Raw genomic sequence first — 20,868 nt, forward strand, 5'->3', positions numbered from 1 at the left:
TATACCCAATAAGTACTTGACAGGCTTCTTTAGAATAATTTTCTCCCCATTGTTCAAATGATGAATGAAGCCTTCAGAGGAAAAGAAGGTCAAAGGGAAGAAAGTGCTAGGCATATGCAAGCTTATTGCAGTTAACATTTACGGTAGAAAATGGGCTTTATTGCCCTCATTTTATAGATATGGAAACAAGTCTCAGAGAAGTGAAGGGACTTGTCAAAGGCTACTTGGCTATTGAGTAGCAAACACCGTGTTTGAACCCAAGTCTGCCTGACTCCAAATTCTGCGCTCTTTGCACTCCATTGAACAAACTCCCTTGGAATCCATCACACTGCAGAGATAATGCATGCATCCCCTCACACAGCCATGTGGGAGGTGAGTTCCGGGATGTCACCCTTTAGTACAGACTATTGAAAGGGCCTCTTCCTTTTCGCTCATTGGAAAGATCCAGACCCTGGCTGAGTCAGAAGAGCCTTCTATTTGCTGGAATCATGTAAACCCTATTTCTGAGCCATCTTAACCAAGGTTTGCCCACTGAAAGTTCACAAAGGGTCACCTGGAGGTGGGGTAGGAATAGGTACCGGGACTCTATTGGCCCACAGGGCTGCTTTGTTGCTGATAAAACCCCAACCGGTGATCTCCTCTCCCCATTTACAACCCCCCCCCATGTGCCTTGCCCCGCCCAACTTCCCCCCCCCACCCCAACACCAGTATGAAGTGCTAACACCTGGGTCCCTGTCTCCCTGTCTTGCCTTAAGTGCTCCACATTCTGCTCCATCTAGAAACCAGGGGTCAGCCTCAGGCACAGCTCTCTCACCCTTTCTGTGCCATCACTTACCAGGTTCTTTTAAGTTCATCTACCATCATCACTCAAGTCCCCTCCTCCTTTCCGTACCCCTGCCTTTTCCACAGTCTAGACCTTTGTGACAGCCTCCTCACTGGTCTTCATAGCTCCCTTTCTGCCCCCATCTTCTGTATATTTATGGATGAGCTTTGTCAAACATTCTTTTTAACCATCCAGCCAGCCACCCAAACTTTCATCCATCCAAGAAACGTTTACTGAATATATGCATATTTGCTGTGTGTCAGAGTTCATGCTAGTCTCGAGATGCAGAGTTGGATAAGAAATGGACCAGTCTGTAGTGGTGGAGAGAGATAAGCAAGTAAATAACATTGTATGAGAAGGGAAACCCACGGCATGGTGTCTGACTCAGCAGAGGCTTCTAGAGGGGCTGGCATGGGTCAGGGCAACTGTGCATATACAAAGGCTTGACCCTGCATTGCCCATGTCAGGAGCTAAAAATGCCCAACAAGGCTACACAGAAAGGTGGTTGTTGGGAAGGCAGAGACCAAACCATGAGATGCCTTGCTCTGTGAGTCTGGAGTTTCATCTGTTGGCAATGGTATGCCCCGGACACTTTTAACTTAAGGGGGTGCTATGGGCAGAGAGCTCTAAACCATTCCACTCTCCTGACCTCAGTTGGGTCTTCCGGTGAACTTTTGCCCAGGTTCCAACCTCCAACCAGGTCACTGATTCACCTCCTTTTCTGGATGACTGAGGGATCTATTCGAACAGCAATTTTATTCTCCCAGACATTGCTCATCCACAAGAGTTCCAGATCACCTTTGGAGAAATTCCTTTATATTCTCCCTCTGTTCTGGACACAATGTGTCTTGAATATGAGCACAATTCCGTGGTGCCTGTTGAGTGTGTAGATGACGAGTTGTTTTGGGATGCGCTCAGCAGCTCCTTCCTCACCACATCTGCCCATCATCCTGGAGCGCCTGGTAGGAGCAGATAATAAACGGGCCAGCTGCCACCTCCTCCTTTTCTAATCATCTGTCAAAGAAATGTAAAACTCACTCGCTGTCACTGCTGACTGCAGATGGGGTCAGTGCATGTTGGGTTCGGCAGTATGGAAGAGGAGGGCACAGGCTGGGTTTCTGCACCTGAAGGCTCTGCCCCAGCTTGCTCTCTTGGCCTCACCCTGCGCTTTCTTCATGCCTCCTCTTAGCCTCTGTGCTACCTGAAACAGTCCTTGCCTGCTTCACTTCAGGGCCCCTTACACATTACTGACACCACAGATAGCATGACCCAGAACCCTGAAAAACCAGGTTGGAGCCCTTGGCTCTATGACCTTGGACCAGTAACTTCCCAGTAACTTCCCCTCTTGGGGTATTGGGGTTTTGTTTGTTTTGCTTGCTTTTTTTTTTTTTCCAGACAGTCTCACGCTGTTGCTCAAACTGGAGTGCAGTGGCATGATCTTGGCTCACTGCCGTCTCCACCTCCTGGGTTCAAGCAATTCTCCTGCCTCAGCTTCCCAAGTAGCTGGGATTGAAAGCATGTGCCACCATGCCCGGGTTATTTTTATATTTTTAGTAGAGACGGGGTTTCACCATGTTGGCCAGGCTGGTCTCGAATTCCTGACCGCACGTGATCTGCCTGCCTCAGCCTCCCCAAGTGCTGGGATTATAGGCGTGAGCCACCACGCCCAGCCCCCTCTTGGAGTATTCATTTTCACATTCAATTGCACTCAGGGCTAATACTCCATGCCTAACTCAGGCTTCTGAGCTGGGAGAATCAAATGAGTTAGCAGGTGAGGAAGATTTACAATTGTCACAAATTGTCACAACTGCTCCGAGGGTAGGTATCATGATCCATATTTGACAGATAAGGACATGGGAAGCTAAGAGTTGTTGAATAACTTGCTCGAGGTCACACAGCCAGAAAGTAGATGCCCTGGATGTAAGCCCCCTGTTGCTGAGGATCATGTCTGACTATTTTATCCAGAATGCCTGAAGTCATGGCGGGTATATAATAGGTGGTAAATAAGTACTCTTCATTGACTGCCTTCAATGCAGTGACCTTTCCCCATCATCTCAGCCCATTAAATTTTTTTTAAATGACGAATTTAGGTATAATGGCATTTTATTTTTTCTCTAATTTGTATTTCTTTGATTACTAGAGAAACTGAACATTTATTCCATGTGTGCATTCTCTTAACATACTTCTTGCATAACCCAGCCATGTCTGTTTGCAATTTATTTCCTGTGGTCTTGAATTTTTTCCCTCATTGGTTTGCACCAGAGCTTTATTGGATATTAACCCTCTTCTATCTTCCATGCTACAAATGTTTTTCCAGTTCAATATCCCTTTTACTTTATTTTCTTTCCTTTATGTTACACAGGATTATAAAATAAAATTAATTTCCATTTTTGTTATATTGTCAGCATGAAGAATCCTCAGCCAAGGTTGGAAGTGGATTTCCCCAAGCAACACAGCTTTTCCCCAACCCCAGTTAGTCAGGTGGGCTGAAAGAAGCATGCAAGGTGGACATGCTGTGCAGCCCTCAGCCCGAGGGCTCTTGTGAGGCAGCCAGAAGACAAATCTGTTATACCATAAACATGGGCTTGGCTTATATGTGTTTATTACCATACACAGTTGATTTTGATCTTAGTCTAAAGGCCTGGTAACCTGCCTTTACAGCTCTACCTGGTAGCACTCATCTCCCGCCTGCTGCCTGTCTCCATTGTTATTGGCCAAATGCCACGGGAATCAGAAAACATGAGGCCGCAGGTACTTGCTGCTGATGACAGTAAAAATGCCTTAGATCACACTTTACTTTTATAAAGTGCTTTGCTATTTGTTTTTCAATAGGTCCCCACAATAAGCGTCTAGTAGCGTTGTAAGTAGTAATATTATTTCCATTCTCTGGTGAAGGACCGAAGGCTCAGAGAGGTTGTCCATGCTTCCCAGGCTAGTCACAGGCGGAGGCTGGAGCCCACTCCTTGGGTTTCAGAGCTGCTGCTGTTTCTGCCTTATCAAATGAGTTAATGAGGACAGTTCTTGGAGATGGTCCTGACCACTCAGTAATAGAGCAGGGGCAGTGTTCAAGGTCAGAAGTCTAGTCTAGAAAGACAAGGGCCTTGCCACTTTTCGAAGCTCTTAGATTCTAAACTTCTGGAAAAGACCTTGCTTAATACACCATATGTCTCTTCTAGCCACTTGGAGATACTCCTCCAGGGAGCGTAGGGCGATGTCCTGAAAGAAGGAACAGTGGATAAGGATGACCAGCATGTCCTGAAGGGGTCTTCAAGGTGTTGCTAAAATGCCAGCTTCTCTTAACAGGATCTGTATCTGGTCATTCCTCAAGAAGTTCATAGTCCACCTGAAGAAACAGAAGCATGCCCAAGTAACTGTAAAGGTTGTAGAACCAGCCTGGGAAACATAGCAAGACCCCATCTCTACAAAAAAATAATAACAAAAATAACCATGCATGGTGGTATGCACCTGTAGTTGCACCTACTTGGGAGGCTATGGGAGAGGATCACTTGAGCCTAGGAGTTGAAGGCTGCAGCGAGCTGTGATCACACCACCATACTCCAGCTTGGATGACAGAGCAAGACTTTGTCTCTTAAAAAAAAAATGTAGGAAATGCTCCAGCAATATCACTTGTTCACTCAGCAAATATTAACAATTGAGTTCCTGCCGTGTGCCAAGCACTGTTCTCTCAATGTAGCAATAAACATAATAGACTAATATCTTGAGGCTTCCATTCTGGTAGAGGAGACAAACAGTAAACAAGTTATTGAACATATAATGTCCAGTGCTGACGGGTACGAGGGTGGTAAGCAGGGTGGTCAGGAATGGACAGGAATGTGCCATGTGGCACAGAGAAGACAGGGTTTGATTGCGTTTGGAGTGGTGGATCCAAGAAAGCTCCCAAGAGGAGGCTTTTTGTGCTAGGCTCTGACTTCTGAGTGGAGTTTTCAGTTAGCCAAGGGGAGGAATGGCATTTTTGGCAGAAGAAACAGCAAAAGCATAGACGTGAAGCTACAAAAGGGTATGGGCATGTTTGGAAAATTACAAGCAAATCTGACGTGAAAGATAAAAGAGAAAGAGAATTCAGGACTTGATGCTGGAGAAGTCGGCTGTGGCCAGACTTCAAGGGCTTCATGGTCTTCTGAGGGTGGAGGCTGGCAGAGACTGCACAGATGCTGCCGGACAGCAGAGCACGTCCACCACGGCTGCTCCCTGTGCTTTCGGCCATAGCCCCAGTAGGAGTGCAGTCATGGCTTTTACAACCAAAAAAATGGTTAAAAACGTAAGGGACAGTTCATCCCAAGAGTTCACACCCCCAGCCTTTTCATGAGAAGAATACTAGACAAATTCCAATAGTGGGGCATCCTACAAAAACCTTTCCAGTACTCACCCAAACTGCCAAGGACATCAAAAACAGGGAACATCTAAAAAATTGTCATAGCTCAGAGAAGCCTAAGGACACATGATGAGTAAATGCAGTATATCCTGCATGGATTCTAGAGAGAAAAAGTAGGTAAACACTAAAGGAGTCTGAATAAATTATGGGCTTCAGTTAATAATAATCTATCAATATTGGTTCATTCATTATAACAAATGAACCATACTAATGTAAGGTGTTAATATGGGGAAAACTAGATTTTTAGTATAGCAGAACTCTGTGCTATCATCACAATTTTTCTATAAGCTATAACTGGTTTAAAAATGTTTATTAAACGAGACTTTTTTTTTTAATTAGAAAAAAATGAAGTGAGGGAATATATGTAACCCCCAAATTGTCTTGTTTTTTTCATCTCTGGAAAGGACTGTTTGTTTTCCAACTTGGCTTCTCCCGTGACAAATGTTTTCAGCTTCACCAAGGCAGAAGTAAGCACATGTGTCTGCGTGGGTGGGCACGTGAGGTCTGAGAAGTGGGTGCGGATGGCGAGGTGGCAGCCATGTCTGCACTGGAGTCTCAGCATTGGGTTCCTCTCTGGAACCAAGAGAGGTTTCCTGGGAAGTGAGGCATGCTGCAGCTCATTAACAGCCCTGCTGTTCTGCACCTGGTAGTCCTTTCAGTTCCCTGTCGAGACATTGCTCTGGGACACTTGGGTCAGTCAATAAAAGGCCACCTGTGACAAGGGCATGAGCAGAAGCAAAAGGCAAATGCATCTTGGTCTGGGATTCCAGAGTCCCCTGTTCTGACAGTGGGAAGCTGACCTCTGCTAGGAAGCTGGCTCTCCACCGGAGGGGCCTGCTCCATGGAGAGCTTACAAGTCTTTGTCCCTTCATTTCTAGTGGGCTTTATTTTGACCTTGTCTCTTTCTCAGTCCCAGCCTGTGTCGGTCTGTTAATAGATACTTTTTTTCACATCCAAATTCTTTCTCACTGACAAAGGATGCCCTGTCTCTCAGCAGTCACTAAAATGTCTTCTCATTGTATTCCTGACTCCCTCTTCTCTCAGTAAAGAATGATTTTCCCCACCCACTGGGTTTAGAAGGACCATTGCTATGCTCTACAGTTGTAGATATCGACACAGACAAGACCCAAGTCACATCCCATAAAGATGTCAGTGTGTCACCAATCTACTGACAGGTGTCTTTGTTGGTCTGCCTCAGTTTCATTAGACTCCAGCTTTCCTGCAGTGCCTCAAGACACCCTAACCTGACAAAGCTTTCTGAAGTGTCACAGCCACACTCCTTGGTGTTCACTGACTTACTGATGGCCTTTCCCACATTAGTTTATCAAATGGCAGCAAAAAAAAGCCCATGCAAGCTAACTGGACTTACGGGGAAAAAAAGCAAAAATCTGCTTTTGTATTTCCCAATTCTCCTTCCAGCGTTGCCTCCCCAGCCCCACAGGGGCCCCACCAATCACCCTTTCCTTTTGGGCTTGACTGACTGCAGCGGTCAGTGCTGTAAGGGGCTCTTTATCTTAGCCCAAGCACTGAGAGCCTTTGCACATTCACTGTCCTGGGGGCCACAGAGTGACGCTCCTGCCTGCAGAGTCTTTCTCAGCACCTCTATCAGTCACAGTCCAGGCGGGAAAACAGAATCCACTCTCGACCTTTCCATAGAGAGAACTTAAAGAATTGGTCAAACAGTTGACAAAACAGCTAAGAAGCTAAACAGTACGTGTTTCAGCCCAGAAATCAGCAACGACTATCACCCCTAGGCTGAAGGGACAATGAGAGGAGGTGATAGTCCCAGATCCCAGAAGCTGGGATAATCTAGCAGGAGCTAGAACCATTTTGCAGGGTGACTGTCAAGACCTAAGCCACAGGGGTTATGTGGCCACTGCAGGGACATTGTCGAAGACAAAGCAAGAGGTGGAGATATGCTGGCTGCAGTCTGCTCATCTCCAGTTTTCTGCCAGGGTCTTTCATTAGCCCAGCCTACCCAGAAGCCAGTCAGCAAGGGAACCTGAGAAGCGTAGCTCCCTGCAAAACAGAGCAGAACAGGGCAGCCTGGGGAGTGGCTCTGGGAGCAAACAGACAGGTGACTAGCACAGTGTCCATCCAGCCTGCCCACTCCCACTCACCCACTTCTGCTCAGAGCTGAGTCGGGAAAATCCTGCTCTTTTCTAATTTCTCTGATCAGATGGCTGGCAGCTTGATAAAGCCATCCTGTTTTTATAAGGTCTCCTGGAGAGAATGAATGAGGAAAAATCAAGAGCCTCTTTTACTTTGGGGAGGCGGCAGTGAACTCTACAATCCTCTAGTGATCAAATCTTGCTCAAGAGAATCATCACTGTCTCTAGTCTTTCAGAGAAGAGCCAGGGTCTTGCCTTTTATAGATCTTCAAGGTGTAATGATTCTGTTCATTCATACCATGGTGGCTGTCCCAGAGGCTCAAACATACCTTGAACAATGATCTTCTGCTCTGCAAGACCAAACTCGTAATCCATACCCTGTTATCCAGCCACATTCTGCCTGTGAGGGCCTGTGTTCAATGGTTATTCCAGGAGGCTGGTAAATTGCTTCAGGGGACCTTCAGCTCAAGTCTGAGATGGTTAATCAGTTCCAGCTTGCCTTCCCTCAGAGTGCCCCTCTCCCGCTCTGCTAGCTGGGAGCCCTTGCTGCTGGTATAGCAGCTAGGACAGAGGCGAATGCGGGAAGGAAAAGTCCAAGGACAGAGCAGAAGAAACAAGGGTACCTAAGTTTGTACAGCCAGGAAAATAACATAAAACACAATGAGGGATTTGGCTGGGCTTTTGTGTTTTGTTTCGGAGCATTTCAAGGGGCCAGGCATGCAGTTGTGTTTGGATTGGGAAGAAAGGCATAACTGTGCAGAAGAAAATCCTTTTCAGATTTTATTCTGGCTATTATTGGATTAAAGAAAACACCAGGAGGATCAAACTGTGTGAATGTAGAAGGCTGTTGCAGCCAGACAGGAGGGACCCTGTCTCTGTCTTCTGGGGACATGTTTGAACAGCATTTAGAAGCAGTGGGCCAGTTTGTAAATGCAAACAGGCCCCCTGCTTGCATTGGGCCTGATGGAGCCACCAGTCTGGTCAATTCACCAGTACATGGATCCATTCATATTACTCCTTTTCTTAACTTCAAGGTGATGATCATGATCCTTATTAAATATTAATAACAGTGTTCATTAGGATTCTTGGCTTGAAGTAACAGAACCATCATCTCTCCAAACCATCATAGTTAAAACAGAAAGGACTGGGCATGGTGACTCACGCCTGTAATGCTAGCACTTTGGGAGGCTGAGGCAGATGGATTTCTTGAGCTCAGGAGTTGGAGACCAGCCTGGGCAACATGGTGAAACCTCGTCTCTACTAAAAACACAAAAAAATAGCCAGCATGGTGATGCACACCTATGGCCTTTAGTGGAGACCTTGTCTTTGCAAAGAAAGGAACCAAAAAGGAACCAGCATGGTGGTGCACACCAGCTACTCAAGAGGCTGAGGTGGGAGAATTGCTTGAGCCACAGGAGGCAGAGGCCACAGTGAGCTAAGATCACGCCACTGCACTCCAGTCTAGGAGTCATGGGAGACCCCAGTCTCAAAAAAACCAGAAGGACTTACTACTATCTCGAGAATCAGAAGCAGATGAACCCTCCAGCCAGAGAAAAGGCAGAGATGCAGGAGAATTATGATTGGAACTGTTTAGATTCTGTTAACACTGTTTAGACTTTTTCTGACCCTTTAGGTGGGTGAGCTTTCTTCTCTCACTGCAGACCTGCTTTCCTCACTCTATGGATTTCCTTTGGCTGCTGTTAACAAAGTGCTACAAACTGAGTGGCTTAAACAGTAGAAACATATTGTCTCATAGTTCTAGAGTTTTAAATCTGAGGTCAAGATGCCAGCAGGACCGTGCTCCTCTGAAAGTGCCAGGGAAGAATCTGTCCTGGCCTTTCTCCTGGCTTCTGCTGGTTCCTTGGCTTGGGACAGCATGACCCCCATCTTCACACGGCATCTTCCCTGTGTGTATGTCTGTCTGTGTCCCACCTTTCCCTTTTTTATAAGGACGCTTGTCAGATTAGGGCCTGCCCCAGTGACCTCATTTTAACTTAATTTCCTCTATAAAGACCTTATCTCCAAATAAGGCCCCATTCTGCAGTACCGGGGGTTTGGATTCCAGCATTTTTTTCCTCTTAGAGGTTACATTTCAACCCATAACATCCACATGGCCACCAACAGCTTTCAATTTTTGCATCTTATAATTTGCACTCATAGATACTACATTCTTTCCTCACTTATTGATTTCAGAATGCCCAGGGAAGAATTGGTTCATCTTCGATCAGGTTTTGGTCTCCTCAAGGAAAGGAATGGGATCTGGAACAATGACTAACTCAGCTTTGTGAAGGTACCCAGCCCTGAACCAATCAATGACAGCGAGTGAGGCAGGATTATTTAAGACCATGACAATTGTCATGGGACCCATGAATCTATCAGATCAGCCAGTTCAGACTGGGTACAAATCACCCTCCAAATCATAGAGGATTGATAGCAACAAGGGGTTCATCCCATCTTGCACTCCACATCCTCTGAGGGCAATGGAAATGGTGAGAGGAAAGGGGTTTCTGCTCATCGTAGTCCCCAGGGGCCCAGACTGACAGGCGATCCCAACTGTACTGAAAGAGAGCTCTGGAGGGTCTTGCATTGGCAGTTAAATCTAACACCTGGAAGTGGTACACTTTTCCTCACAACTTACACCACAGTTAGTGACATGACCCTGTCAGGGTGGATATTCTCACCATGTGCCTGGAAAGTTGAGAAACAGAAATAATTAATGCACAGTACCTATTACTGTCACAACCCACTTTGTGGGAGCAGTGGGAAAAGGGGTTTCCAAGAGAGGGGAGATGCTTCACCAGAATATGATGGGATGCTGCCCAGGGAAACTAGTGGACAAGCACTACAGAGGCATCCCAGGTCAAGGAAGGAGCCATGGAAGACAGTGAGGTGTTAAAAACACTGTGGTTTAGCTGGAGCATGTAGGGTCTTTAGTGAGAGTGGCCAGGGACTGGACTGGAAAGGTGGCCAGCCTGGACAGTGAAGAGAACTTCTTGCTCTAGGGAAGAGTTTGAATTTCTTCCCCCCCAGTGACAATAGGGAAGCAATAAGGGCTTCAAGCCTGGAACAGGATGGTGAGGTTTGCATTTTAGAAACAGCACTGGCAGTATAATATGTAGGAAGAAATCAAAGAGCACTAGACCTAGGCAGAGGTCAAGTCACCCCTGGGGCTTAGTGGTGGAATCAGCTAGCCTGATGACTCTTAGGCAAGGAAGTATAATTAGGCTTGCTGGGCACAACAGCAATGGCTTCATGGAAATGTTTGCATCTGAATTGGCTCTTGAAGAATAGAGAAAAGAGGGTCTGGTGGCATTGGAAGGAGGGAAGGCTTTTGCAGGCTTAGGACACAGCTGAGCAGAGGCCTAGAGGTCTGAGACAACGCCGGTGGCTGAAAACTAGAGTTTGTGTTTGTCCTGCACTTTTAAATCCCAAAGTTTTTGATAGTGTGCTTGAAGGGCTTAAAGATGGACATTGGTTAAATAAAAGCAAGTTTCAGAAATTGGATAAACCTCTCCATGGATAACGAAAAGTTCATCAGGCTGCCTTGTAGCACCTGTGGCTGTTTGGGAACTGTTTTCTCCCTGCCAGTGCTCCCCATTAGGCCATCCGTACAGGCACTTCTTGCATATCCTCCAAACACATGATCTTTCTCAGATGAGAGCCTGGTATCTTTTTTTTCTATATTTAATTTTATTTAAGTTCTGGGATACATGTGCAGGATGTGCAGGTTTGTTACACAGGTATATGTGTGGCATGGTGTTTTGCTACTGCTATCAACCAGTCACCTAGGTATTAATCCCCACATGCATTAGCTATTTATCCTGATGCTCTCCCTTCTCCCACTCCCTGAGAGGCCCCAGTGTGTGTTGTTCTCCTCCCTATGACCATGTGCTCTCATTGTTCAGCTCCCAATCTACCCATCTGATGGAGGCCTAATATCGAGAATCTAAAAGCAATTTAAATGTACAAGAAAAAAAACAACCCTATCAAAAAGTGGGCAAAAGATGTGAACAGGTACTTCTCAAAAGAAGACATTTATGCCACCAACAAACATATAAAAAAAAGCTCAACATCACTGATCATTAGATAAATGCAAATCAAAACTCCAATCTCACACCAGTCAGAATGGCAATTAGAAAGTCAAGAACAACAGATACTGGTGAGGCTGTGGAGAAACAGGAACACTTTTACATAGTTGGTGGGAATGTAACTTGATTCAACCATCGTGGAAGACAGTGCGGCAATTCCTCAAGGATCTAGAGCTAGAAATACCATTGGACCCAACAATCCTATGACTGGGAATATACCCAAAGGAAGATAAGTCATTCTGTTATAAAGATACATGCACACGTATGGTTTATTGCAGCACTATTCACAATAGTAGAGACATGGAACCAGCCCAAATGCTCATCAGTGATAGATTGGATAAAGAAAATGTGGTACATATGCACCTGGAATACAATGCAGCCATAAAAACAAACAATATCCTAACCTTTACAGGGACATGGATGGAGCTGGAAGCCATTATCCTCAGCAAACTAACACAGGAACGGAAAACCAAACACCACATGCCCACATTTAGAAGTGAAAACTGGTATCTTTTCTCTTACACTGGTACATCTGCTCCACTTCTTCACCTTGACCCTCTCTCTGACAGACGTCCCCACCATAGTACGGATCCTCAGTCATTTCAAACATAAGACTACACTTGGTTCAGATTTTCACAGCACACCTATTCCTATGAAGGATTCATGAGCCATTCATGAGTTTGCCATGAGTTTTCCATTATGAACGTTGAGAACCACTTGTGTGTTCCCAGAGAAAGAACCACAAGAGAGAACATCGAGTGGAAACCAAGCCAGAAGGCAAGCAGGCTTCTCCCGGCTTTCCTGCCCTGGCAGAGGCAAACAGACACAGCCTCACCAGGGCATGTCCAGAGCTGGCTGGCTTGACCCACAGAGGACCTGTAAAAAAAAAAAAAAAGAAAAAAAAACCTTTTCTGGTATTCGTGAATGAGGACTCTCAGTTAAAAATTCATAGGAAGATTACATAAAACCATCTGCTGCCTTTATTTCCCCTTGTGTGCATTAAAAGTATGCAGCTGCTCACCGCAAAACATTCCATTATACTGTGTGGCTCACGAGCTGCTCTTTGACATTCAGGACAGAGAGGAGGCAAGGTGGGAGGGGAACTGGGGGTGAGCATGCACAGGGATTTCCACCTGGCTCTGAGTGTCTAGAGCAGGGCATTTTAGATTTTTCCACCTAACTGGAGTGCTCTCTGAAGGAGATGCTGTTCTGTGTATACAGCAAAGTTTCTCGGTGAGTTTGTGTGTGGGTGTGTATGTGGGTTTTTTTTCTTTTTAATGTGAAAATTTGTCTTTGAATCCACAAGCAGCAGCTGCAGCTGCCATAATTAAAATGAAATAACCTGCTTCATCCAGTCCTTAGAGAGAAAGGCTTTAAAAAAAATCCATATTCTAAATGGACTCGGGAAGGTGGTAGATCTTCTCTCCCTGTTTACTTGCAACATGTTTTATGGCTTTACTTTTCTCCGGAGTCAGGAGAAGGGTATTAACCTTTACTGAGTGCTTATCCTGATCCCAGCTGGCTTGTCCCAACTACAGAGCCAGCCAGGATTTGAATCCAGTTTTGATGTTTTGTTTCTTTCCCCTCTGCCATGACCCCTTCAGAATGTCTTTGAACTCCAGATCTCTCCACCTGGTCTGATTCTATCCAGAGGCCTGGGAGGATTGGCATTATTAAGATGTTATTGAGAATGTTGGCACATATAATTGGCTTGGACTCAAAACCAAAGCTCTTAGCAGAGGAACAAGGTGAAGTATTTTGTGCTAATAATTTACATGATAATGAGATGGTCTTCAGAAGATTGGATGTGCTCTTAACAGTGTTGCTCTTCAAACCAGTCTGGGAACATAAAAATATCAGAAGAACTGCAGACTCTATCATTTGTACAGATCTCAAAATAAGGTAGCTGAGGTAGAAAGAGACAGCACTATGTGCTAAGAATTGAAGACACAGCCGTCACTGTCTTCAAGGAGCTCCCAGTCTGGTGGAAGAGAAAGTTGCAAAGATGCATAATTATAAGACACTGGTCATAAGAGCTAGCTCAAAGATATGAATAACTTGCTATAGTTTCAGCATTTTCTTCTCCAAAAATTCATTTTTTCAATTGGCAAATTTGTGAGGAGGAGAGCTACCTCTCTAAGAAAGCAACATCCATGATGTTGAACATTTAAGACTAGAAGAAATAATTCTGCATTATGATGTATGTACTAAGGGTCAGGTACTTATTCTCTTTAGTCCATTATTTTCATTCCCATTTAATAATAAGGAAATGTAAAACAAACAAAGAAACAAACTAGGTGGTTTGGCCAACGCTGCATAGCTGTGGACCAGGGGAGTTGTGATTCAGCCCCACTCTGCTTCCAAAACTCCACCTCTTGCCACTGTGACAGGCTTCCTCTCACAGTGAAGGCAAGACCTTCTTCCATGATTTGTCAGACCCTTAATTGTCAAGTATAGAACATACCTATCACTATGTCCCATGTTTAGAATGAGAAGATCTTTTTCTTTTCCTTAAACAAAGTTTTAATAGCAGGCATCTTGATGGGAGATCATCTTCTCCAGTCTGCTAGTGTGATGATACAGTTCCGAGTACTTTAGGAGTCCTCTGGACTGCCTTCCCTAAACAGGGGATCAGCCCAGAGCACAGGAATGATGAGTTTCCCACTGACATTCTGCAGGGCCCCAGCAGATTCCTGGGTATCCAGAAGATTTTCTCCTGGGTTTCTGTGTCCACTCCTCCTGCTACCATGGCTTAGCTGAGATGGGAAAGACAAAACTAACACTTCTTGCTAGGGAGGAGGATGGTTTCCTGCTGCCTTTGAAATTCTCTGCAGTGTTATCTCAAGGCATCATCTGATCTCTTTGATCTGTAGTCACTTTGGGGGAATTCAACAGAAGCAGAGGCACTCTGCATTTAATTCCACCTGGGCCTTCCTGAAAGGCAGCCCAGGAAATGATCATGTCCCACATACCCATGGGCAGGCAGGAGTTACACTGGGAGAAGAAAGACGGCAGTGTCAGGTACACAGTGTCATGCACAGGGTGACAGCTTTCTTTATGACTTGCCTAGAGAGGAAAAGAACAGAATTTGGATCTCGTCTCCCTTGCTTCCTCACGAGGGGCTTTAGAGCAGGCAGCTTAGATTCCCCAGAGTCTCCTTTCTTCATCTGCAAGTCTGAAAGGAGAATGCTTGCTTCCTGCAGTTGTTTAGAAGGCTAAATAAGATCAAAGCGCCTAACAGCCTGGCCAATGCCTGGCACACAATTAGGAGCTCCCTGCCCCACGCAACTCCTCTTCCAGTTCATATTGTGTAAGGCTTGCCACATTCATCTTCTAGAGCAGATCTCCAATTATGTCACATCCTGCTCAACAGCACTCAGAGGCTCCCTATTACTCACGGAACAATGACCACATTCCCCAGCCTGTTGAGCCCCACATCTCTTGTTGGGTGCGATGTCCTCCACTTCCCTCTGCACGGCTCACACACTCTGGAAAGCTGAGATCTACACTTGTTCTTTGTCATGCTTGGACCTCCCATGCCTCTCTCCCAAATGTGGAGCAGCAGTGCTGTCTCCATGCCCACTACCTTACACAAAGTCTGCTGCAAGGCCTTCTTCCACCATTTGTCAGAGCCATGGCAATCCGTATCCTCTGTCCACTCATTAGGCACTGTCTGAATCTCTCTTACAAAACTGCCAAACATTATAGTTCTTTGTGGCCATGCCTTGTTTTTCTTGCCAGCCTGTGAGCTTCCCAAAAGCAGGATTTGCTTGTGAATCATCATTGTATTCTGCCCGGCAACAATCCTCAGTATATGAATGAATGAGTGAATATGAGAATGAATGAATACCGTAATCCCTTCCTAACTCAATTTCCCCTCAATGGAATGCTAGCATATGAATACTTCTTTTAAAACCTTTCCGGCAACAAATGAGTATTTTAGTTTCATTAAGTGTCATTGTGTTGCCCACTGGAGGTACTTTGAGAAAAAAGGAATTTAGGGATGGGATTTGAAAAGGAAATAAACAGATTGAAAGATGGAAGACAAAGAGATGAGGTTTTCCCTGAAACCTTGGCAAAGATGAGGGGAGAGGAGGAGTAAAAACTGTAGCTCTCCAGCTTCTTCAAGAGGGGAGGGATGATAAGGCGCAGGTGAGAAGCCAAGGCACAAGCTTTGGCCTGAAGCTGTGAAGGGAAGGGAGAGATGATGGTGTTTCATAACCCAGAGACAAAAAAAGGGGGCTTGAGAAAGACTTCGAGTGTTTCATGCAAGCATCAACGTAGACGTCACTGAATGTGACTAGGACCTCAGCAGGACCCTTGGAGACAAAGCGAACAGCTCTGTGTCCTAAAAGCCACCAGATGGTTGGCACTTGGGGAGAGGCCCAGACACCAGAGAAAGTGCCTCTTGCCTTGCCCATTGTTAGAGCCAGGAAGCCACTTTCCTGCTGTCTTTGGAACTTGGGGTGGAGCTGGAGGGTGGTGGTGGAGTAGTAAACTTCTAAAGAGCAAGAAAGGGTAATAAAAATTAAAGGTATAATAGCCATTATTGCCTATTTGAAATGCATAAAATGATAGTCATATCCTACTTAGTGTACTGCCTATTTTAATCTTGGTGAGTATAATATGATTTATAAGGACTTTTCTAGGTTTGCTCCCAAACTGTCTTGTTAATTCTACTTGTGCCCATTACTTCTTCTACCCTGGCCAGGCACAGTGGCTCACACCTATAATCCCAGCACTTTAAGAGACTGAGGTGGACAGATCACCTGAGGTCAGGAGTTCAAGAGCAGTCTGGCTGACATGGTGAAACCCCGTCTATACTAAAATTAGCCAGGCACGGAGGTGGGCACCTGTAATCCCAGCTACTCAAGAGGCTGAGGCTGGAAAATCACTTGAACCTGGGACGCGGAGGTTGCAGTGAGCCAAGATTGTGCCATTGTACTCTAGCCTGGGCAACAAGAGCAAAAACACCATCTCAAAAAAACAAAATTCTACCCTGAAGGTAGTTTAGGGGCCAGTCTCCAGAGAGTACCAAAGGGAACTCTGTACTTTGGCAGAGTCTGGTGAATGCTCTTGCCTAATAGAGTTACTCTTTATTTAGAATAATTTGCCATAAAGAAACATATTAAATGTAGATGAAGACAACCAAATTTTACAATTAAGTGGATTTTGTTTTTCATGGGAATTACCAGCAGTTCCTTACCTTATAATGGTCATGTTTTCTTAGCAAGGATCCTAGATTTATCTTGCAAATATGAATTCAGGGAACTTCTCAAATAATGGCTTTTGGGGACATTAACCTGCTATACCTAAGTGTATCCTTCATGCCTTATTCTTTAGCCTAGTGGGTCTCTTGTATAAAAAGGCATTTTGTAGTATTTTTCATGGATCAGTGTGGTAGTATGGGGCAGGAAAAGTACACGGACCTTGAAGCTTTGAGGGCCTGTGTTCAAATTCCTATTCCTCCTCTTGCAATGACCTGAGGCAAACGACTTAAAACTTTAGCACCTCTGCTTATCCTTCTTTTGAGTGGGGTAGAATTTATTTTCCTCATTTGGAAAAACCTTTAATTTTTATAGGTATCTCCTTAGTCCTAGAGTCCCATAAATCAAATTTATAGGCATAGGATTCTAGGGCCAGGAAGGACCTCACATGTCTCTCAGTTCAGAGTTTTTCTCTTTCAGATGAGTAAACTGAGGCTGAGAGAGGGGAAGTCATTTTTTCAGAGGCTGCAATCAGCAGCTGGGGCAGAACCAGAACTCTTCTATGGAAGGTGTAACTCTTCTGCCCAGGTGACTCCAACACTCCCATGTGGTATACTATGGGAAGATTGACCCATTCCACAGAGCAGGTGCCTTAGTCCACTTTCTGCTGCTGTAACAGAATGCTGCAGACTGGGAAAAAGAAAAGAAATTTATTTGGCTCAGTTCTGAAGGCTGAGAAGTCCAAAAGCATGGTACCAGCTTCTGGTGTAGGCCTCCTGTTGCTGCTCTCAGGGCAGAAAGCGGAAGGGCAACTGAGCACATGTGAAAGAGACAAGCATGGGGGGGGCAGCCTTCCTTTATAACAACCCATGATTGAGATAACTAACTCACTCCTATAATAATTCATTAATCCATTTATGAAGCAGAGCTGTCACAACCCAGGCACCTCCATTGGTTCCTACCTCCCAACACTACCACATTGAGGAATTTAGGTTCCAACACTTTTGCAGAATACACTCAAACCATAGCAGCAAGACAGTAAGATTCAGAGAAGGTCAGTGACTTTTTTGTCTGCTGAATCTGTGATAGAGCTGTTAACGGGGGCCACTGAGCACCAACACTAGGTTTTGGCCCCATGCTCCATTCCCTGTCTACCCCCATCACAGCATGCAGTCAAGCCTTTGTGCAAATAACACTCAGTTCCCACTGGCTTCAAGCCCTGTGCTGGGTGCTTGGGTTGTAAAAAGGGCATATCTTCATGATTTTAAGACAAGACCATTACTCCCATAGCACAAGGTGAAGATGGGAGAATACATTCGAGCCTCTCAGGAAGACTGCATAGAAGAAGCATTTGTATGGGATTTGCAAGGTGCCAGTACTCTACTTGCTTCTCTTCATTGCTGTGGGACTAGGAACAAGCCCCATTTTCCCATGATGTGTGTTTGCAGTGACCGCTGGGTTGGTGGGGGTGGGGGGTTTGGGAGAAGGGATTGGGGCATCTTGCCACCTCACTCACTTGGATCTGTGTTCTCTGCTTCAACAGAAAAGATCCTGCACCGTCCTCCAGGATCCAATGGCCTTGGGGAAAGGGCTGCAGGGCCGACAGACATTGCTGACTCTTCAGAACGTGCTGACATGGAGCCAGGTCAGTCCCATGTCTTCTCTGATTTTCTGTCATTAGCTACAAATTTGTGGCCTTGATGAGAAATGCATTCTCAGACTGTGAACATTTGCATGTTTTTTGATTGGAGGCTTTTGCAGCTTGGCAGCATAGAAAGTAGAGGAGGTCTGGCCAGAGTAAAGGAGTTCCCTGCTTCCTTTTCAGGAAGCAGATGCAGTATGACTGGCAGGTGGCAACAGCTGCTGGAAACCAAGCTGGCAGCCAGTATGGTGGGAGGGCAAGGTGAGCAAGGATCAGGTGTCCAGCAGGTATGTGATGGGGTGCTGGCAGCAAGGAGGTCCCATGTGAGTCTAGGACCACAGAGGCAGCAATGCCAATCAAGGTCATTCTGGGGTACAGAAGACCGGCATGCAGGGCCCAGTGTCTGGTGGCTACATCTTGAGCTGAGCTGGAGTGAGATCAGAGGCATAGTGGTGAATGGGATTTGCAGAGGTGATTGAAAGCCTGACCAGAAGGCAGGTAGTCTGGAGGCCAGGTCCAATGGCTAAGATGGCTCTCTAGAAGCTTTTCCTCATATTGCTGTGCAGAAAAGCAATGAAAAAACAGCAAGAAACTTCTGGGTTCTGTGGGAAACATGAAATTATGTTACAAGCTAGAGAAGGAACATGGTACAGAGAGGAGTGAAAGTTGTTCACATTGAGGGAGGCTGAAGATGCAGAGAAAGGATCCAGGGAAGAGGGAGTGTGCCCTTTATTGAAAACGTACTGTGAACCTACTGGGTACCAAGCACTTTTTCTTATCCTTCCAGCAATCTTTCAGGATAGAAATATGTGTCTTGTTAGGTTTAGTTACGCTGCAGTAATAAATTAACTCCAGTATCCTAGTGGCTTAACGTAGCAGAAGTTTATTTCGTGCTCACGCTCCATATCCATCCAAGGTTGGTGGAAAGCTTTGCTCTACCTAGTGGCTTAGGGACCAGGCTGATGAAAGCTCTGCCATATTTTAGGGGTACCACCTGGATGATTGGCCGCTTGGGTATCTGTATCAGACAAGGAAATCACTGGGCGGTTGAGCATTGACTCTTAGATGCCTTGGTCCTGAAGTGACACACAACTCGTTGGTCAGAACTAGCCCTGTTGTCCTGCCTGATTTCCTGGGTTCCAGGAGGTGAGGAAGACATGGGTGTTTTAGAAGCAGTAACTCCCTCTGCCACAGTAGATATGATTTCTATTTTTCAGGTAAGGAATTGAGGCTTAGAGAAATTGTCTTGTCAAAGGTCTTCCAAATAAAAAGTGCTCGAGTCTGGGCCTTATGTAACTTCTAATTAATCATTTATTTAGTTATTTGACAAAGACATGTGGAAGATTTACCATGAGCCCAGCACTATGTTAGGCTCTGGGGATAGCACAAAGAACAAAAACAAAGGTAGTCTCTTCCTTCACCCTGACAGGTGCGTAACTACAAACTGAGATCACTGCTCTGCCCTGGAGTCAGATTCTCTGAGGAGCTCCAATAAGACCTCTTACCTTTTGGCTGGGCATGGTGGCTCACATCTGTAATCTTAGTATTTTGGGAGGCCAAGGTGGGCAGATCACTTGAGGTCAGGAGTTTGAAACCAGCCTGGCCAACATGGTAAAACCCCATCTCTACTAAAAGTAAAAAGCCGTTAGCTGAGCGTGGTGGCAGATGCCTATAGTCCTGGCTACTTGGGAGGCTGAGGCAGAAAAATCACTTGAACCCAGAAGAGACTCTGTCTTAAAAAAAAAAAAAAAAAAAAAATTTTTTTTTTTTCGCTTTCTTTAGAGGGACAGGTAAAATGGGGCCACATTTACCAAGGCACTGTGCCAAGTATTTGATCGATGCATCTCATTTGACTCCCATAACCCCATAAGGTATTCTGATGACCCCATTTTTTAAGATAAGAAAACCATTGCTCACTCAACATAGTAAGATAAAAGCTGAAAGTGAACTCTTCGACCTCATCATACTCACATGTAATAATGACATGAAAGTTAAAATTTTAAAGTCGTTGAATCTAGAACTCCACCCCATCTAAACCTCAGAAGTGTGGTCTCCTCTCCCTCCTCTCCAATCCCTCTCTCTCCGGGTCATCCCCAGCAGCAGAGTCTCTTGGGCTGGGTGTTGCGGGCCTTCCACATAGTTGGTCCCATTGAACTCATCTAAACTGGAGGAGGAAAGATTTTGCAAAAATACCAGGCTGCAGAATCTGAGTCTGGCAGGATAGAATCAAATGTGCACCCCAACACAGGCAGATTCTTCCATCTGGGATGTTCCCTTGTCTCTCCACCCTCATCTTCCACCATCCCTCCCCTTGTGTTCTGTGCTGTGTGTACACTGACCCAATTACTTCTGCCCCATCGTCAGCATTTGTGACCTCCTCCCCTGTCCCCATACTGGTCCAAGCACCATCTCAGAGCTCAACCACTGCAGCAGCCTGCTCACCTGTCCCTAAGGCCACTTGAAGGACCCTGAGCACCAGCATGTTTGCTGCTCAAGGAGCCACAGGGCCCTAGAGGTATGGGCAAGGTTGAGCTGAATGAAGGTGTGGACCTACCCTGACCACTGTGTGCAAAGGAACAGTCCTCCCAGGCCATTTCTTTCTGG

At 45.6% G+C, this 20,868-nt stretch overlaps 1 protein-coding gene across 12 annotated transcripts in view; it reads left to right on the forward strand.

Moving 5' to 3' along the window:
• The window catches only part of TENM4 (teneurin transmembrane protein 4), a 3,057,282-nt gene that overhangs the window by 2,451,428 nt on the left and 584,986 nt on the right, over positions 1 to 20,868 (forward strand). For all 12 annotated transcript variants that reach the window (XM_032296006.1, XM_032296008.1, XM_032296015.1 and 9 more), the window contains one exon: positions 18,166 to 18,267. In XM_032296006.1, the coding sequence (XP_032151897.1) occupies positions 18,258 to 18,267 (10 nt within the window). In that variant the 5' untranslated portion in view covers positions 18,166 to 18,257. The remainder of the gene's footprint in view (positions 1 to 18,165; positions 18,268 to 20,868) is intronic.

Source organism: Sapajus apella, unplaced genomic scaffold (genome assembly GCF_009761245.1).
Source record: "Sapajus apella isolate SASKATOON/1434 unplaced genomic scaffold, GSC_monkey_1.0 scaffold34, whole genome shotgun sequence".
Classification (NCBI taxonomy): domain Eukaryota; kingdom Metazoa; phylum Chordata; class Mammalia; order Primates; family Cebidae; genus Sapajus; species Sapajus apella.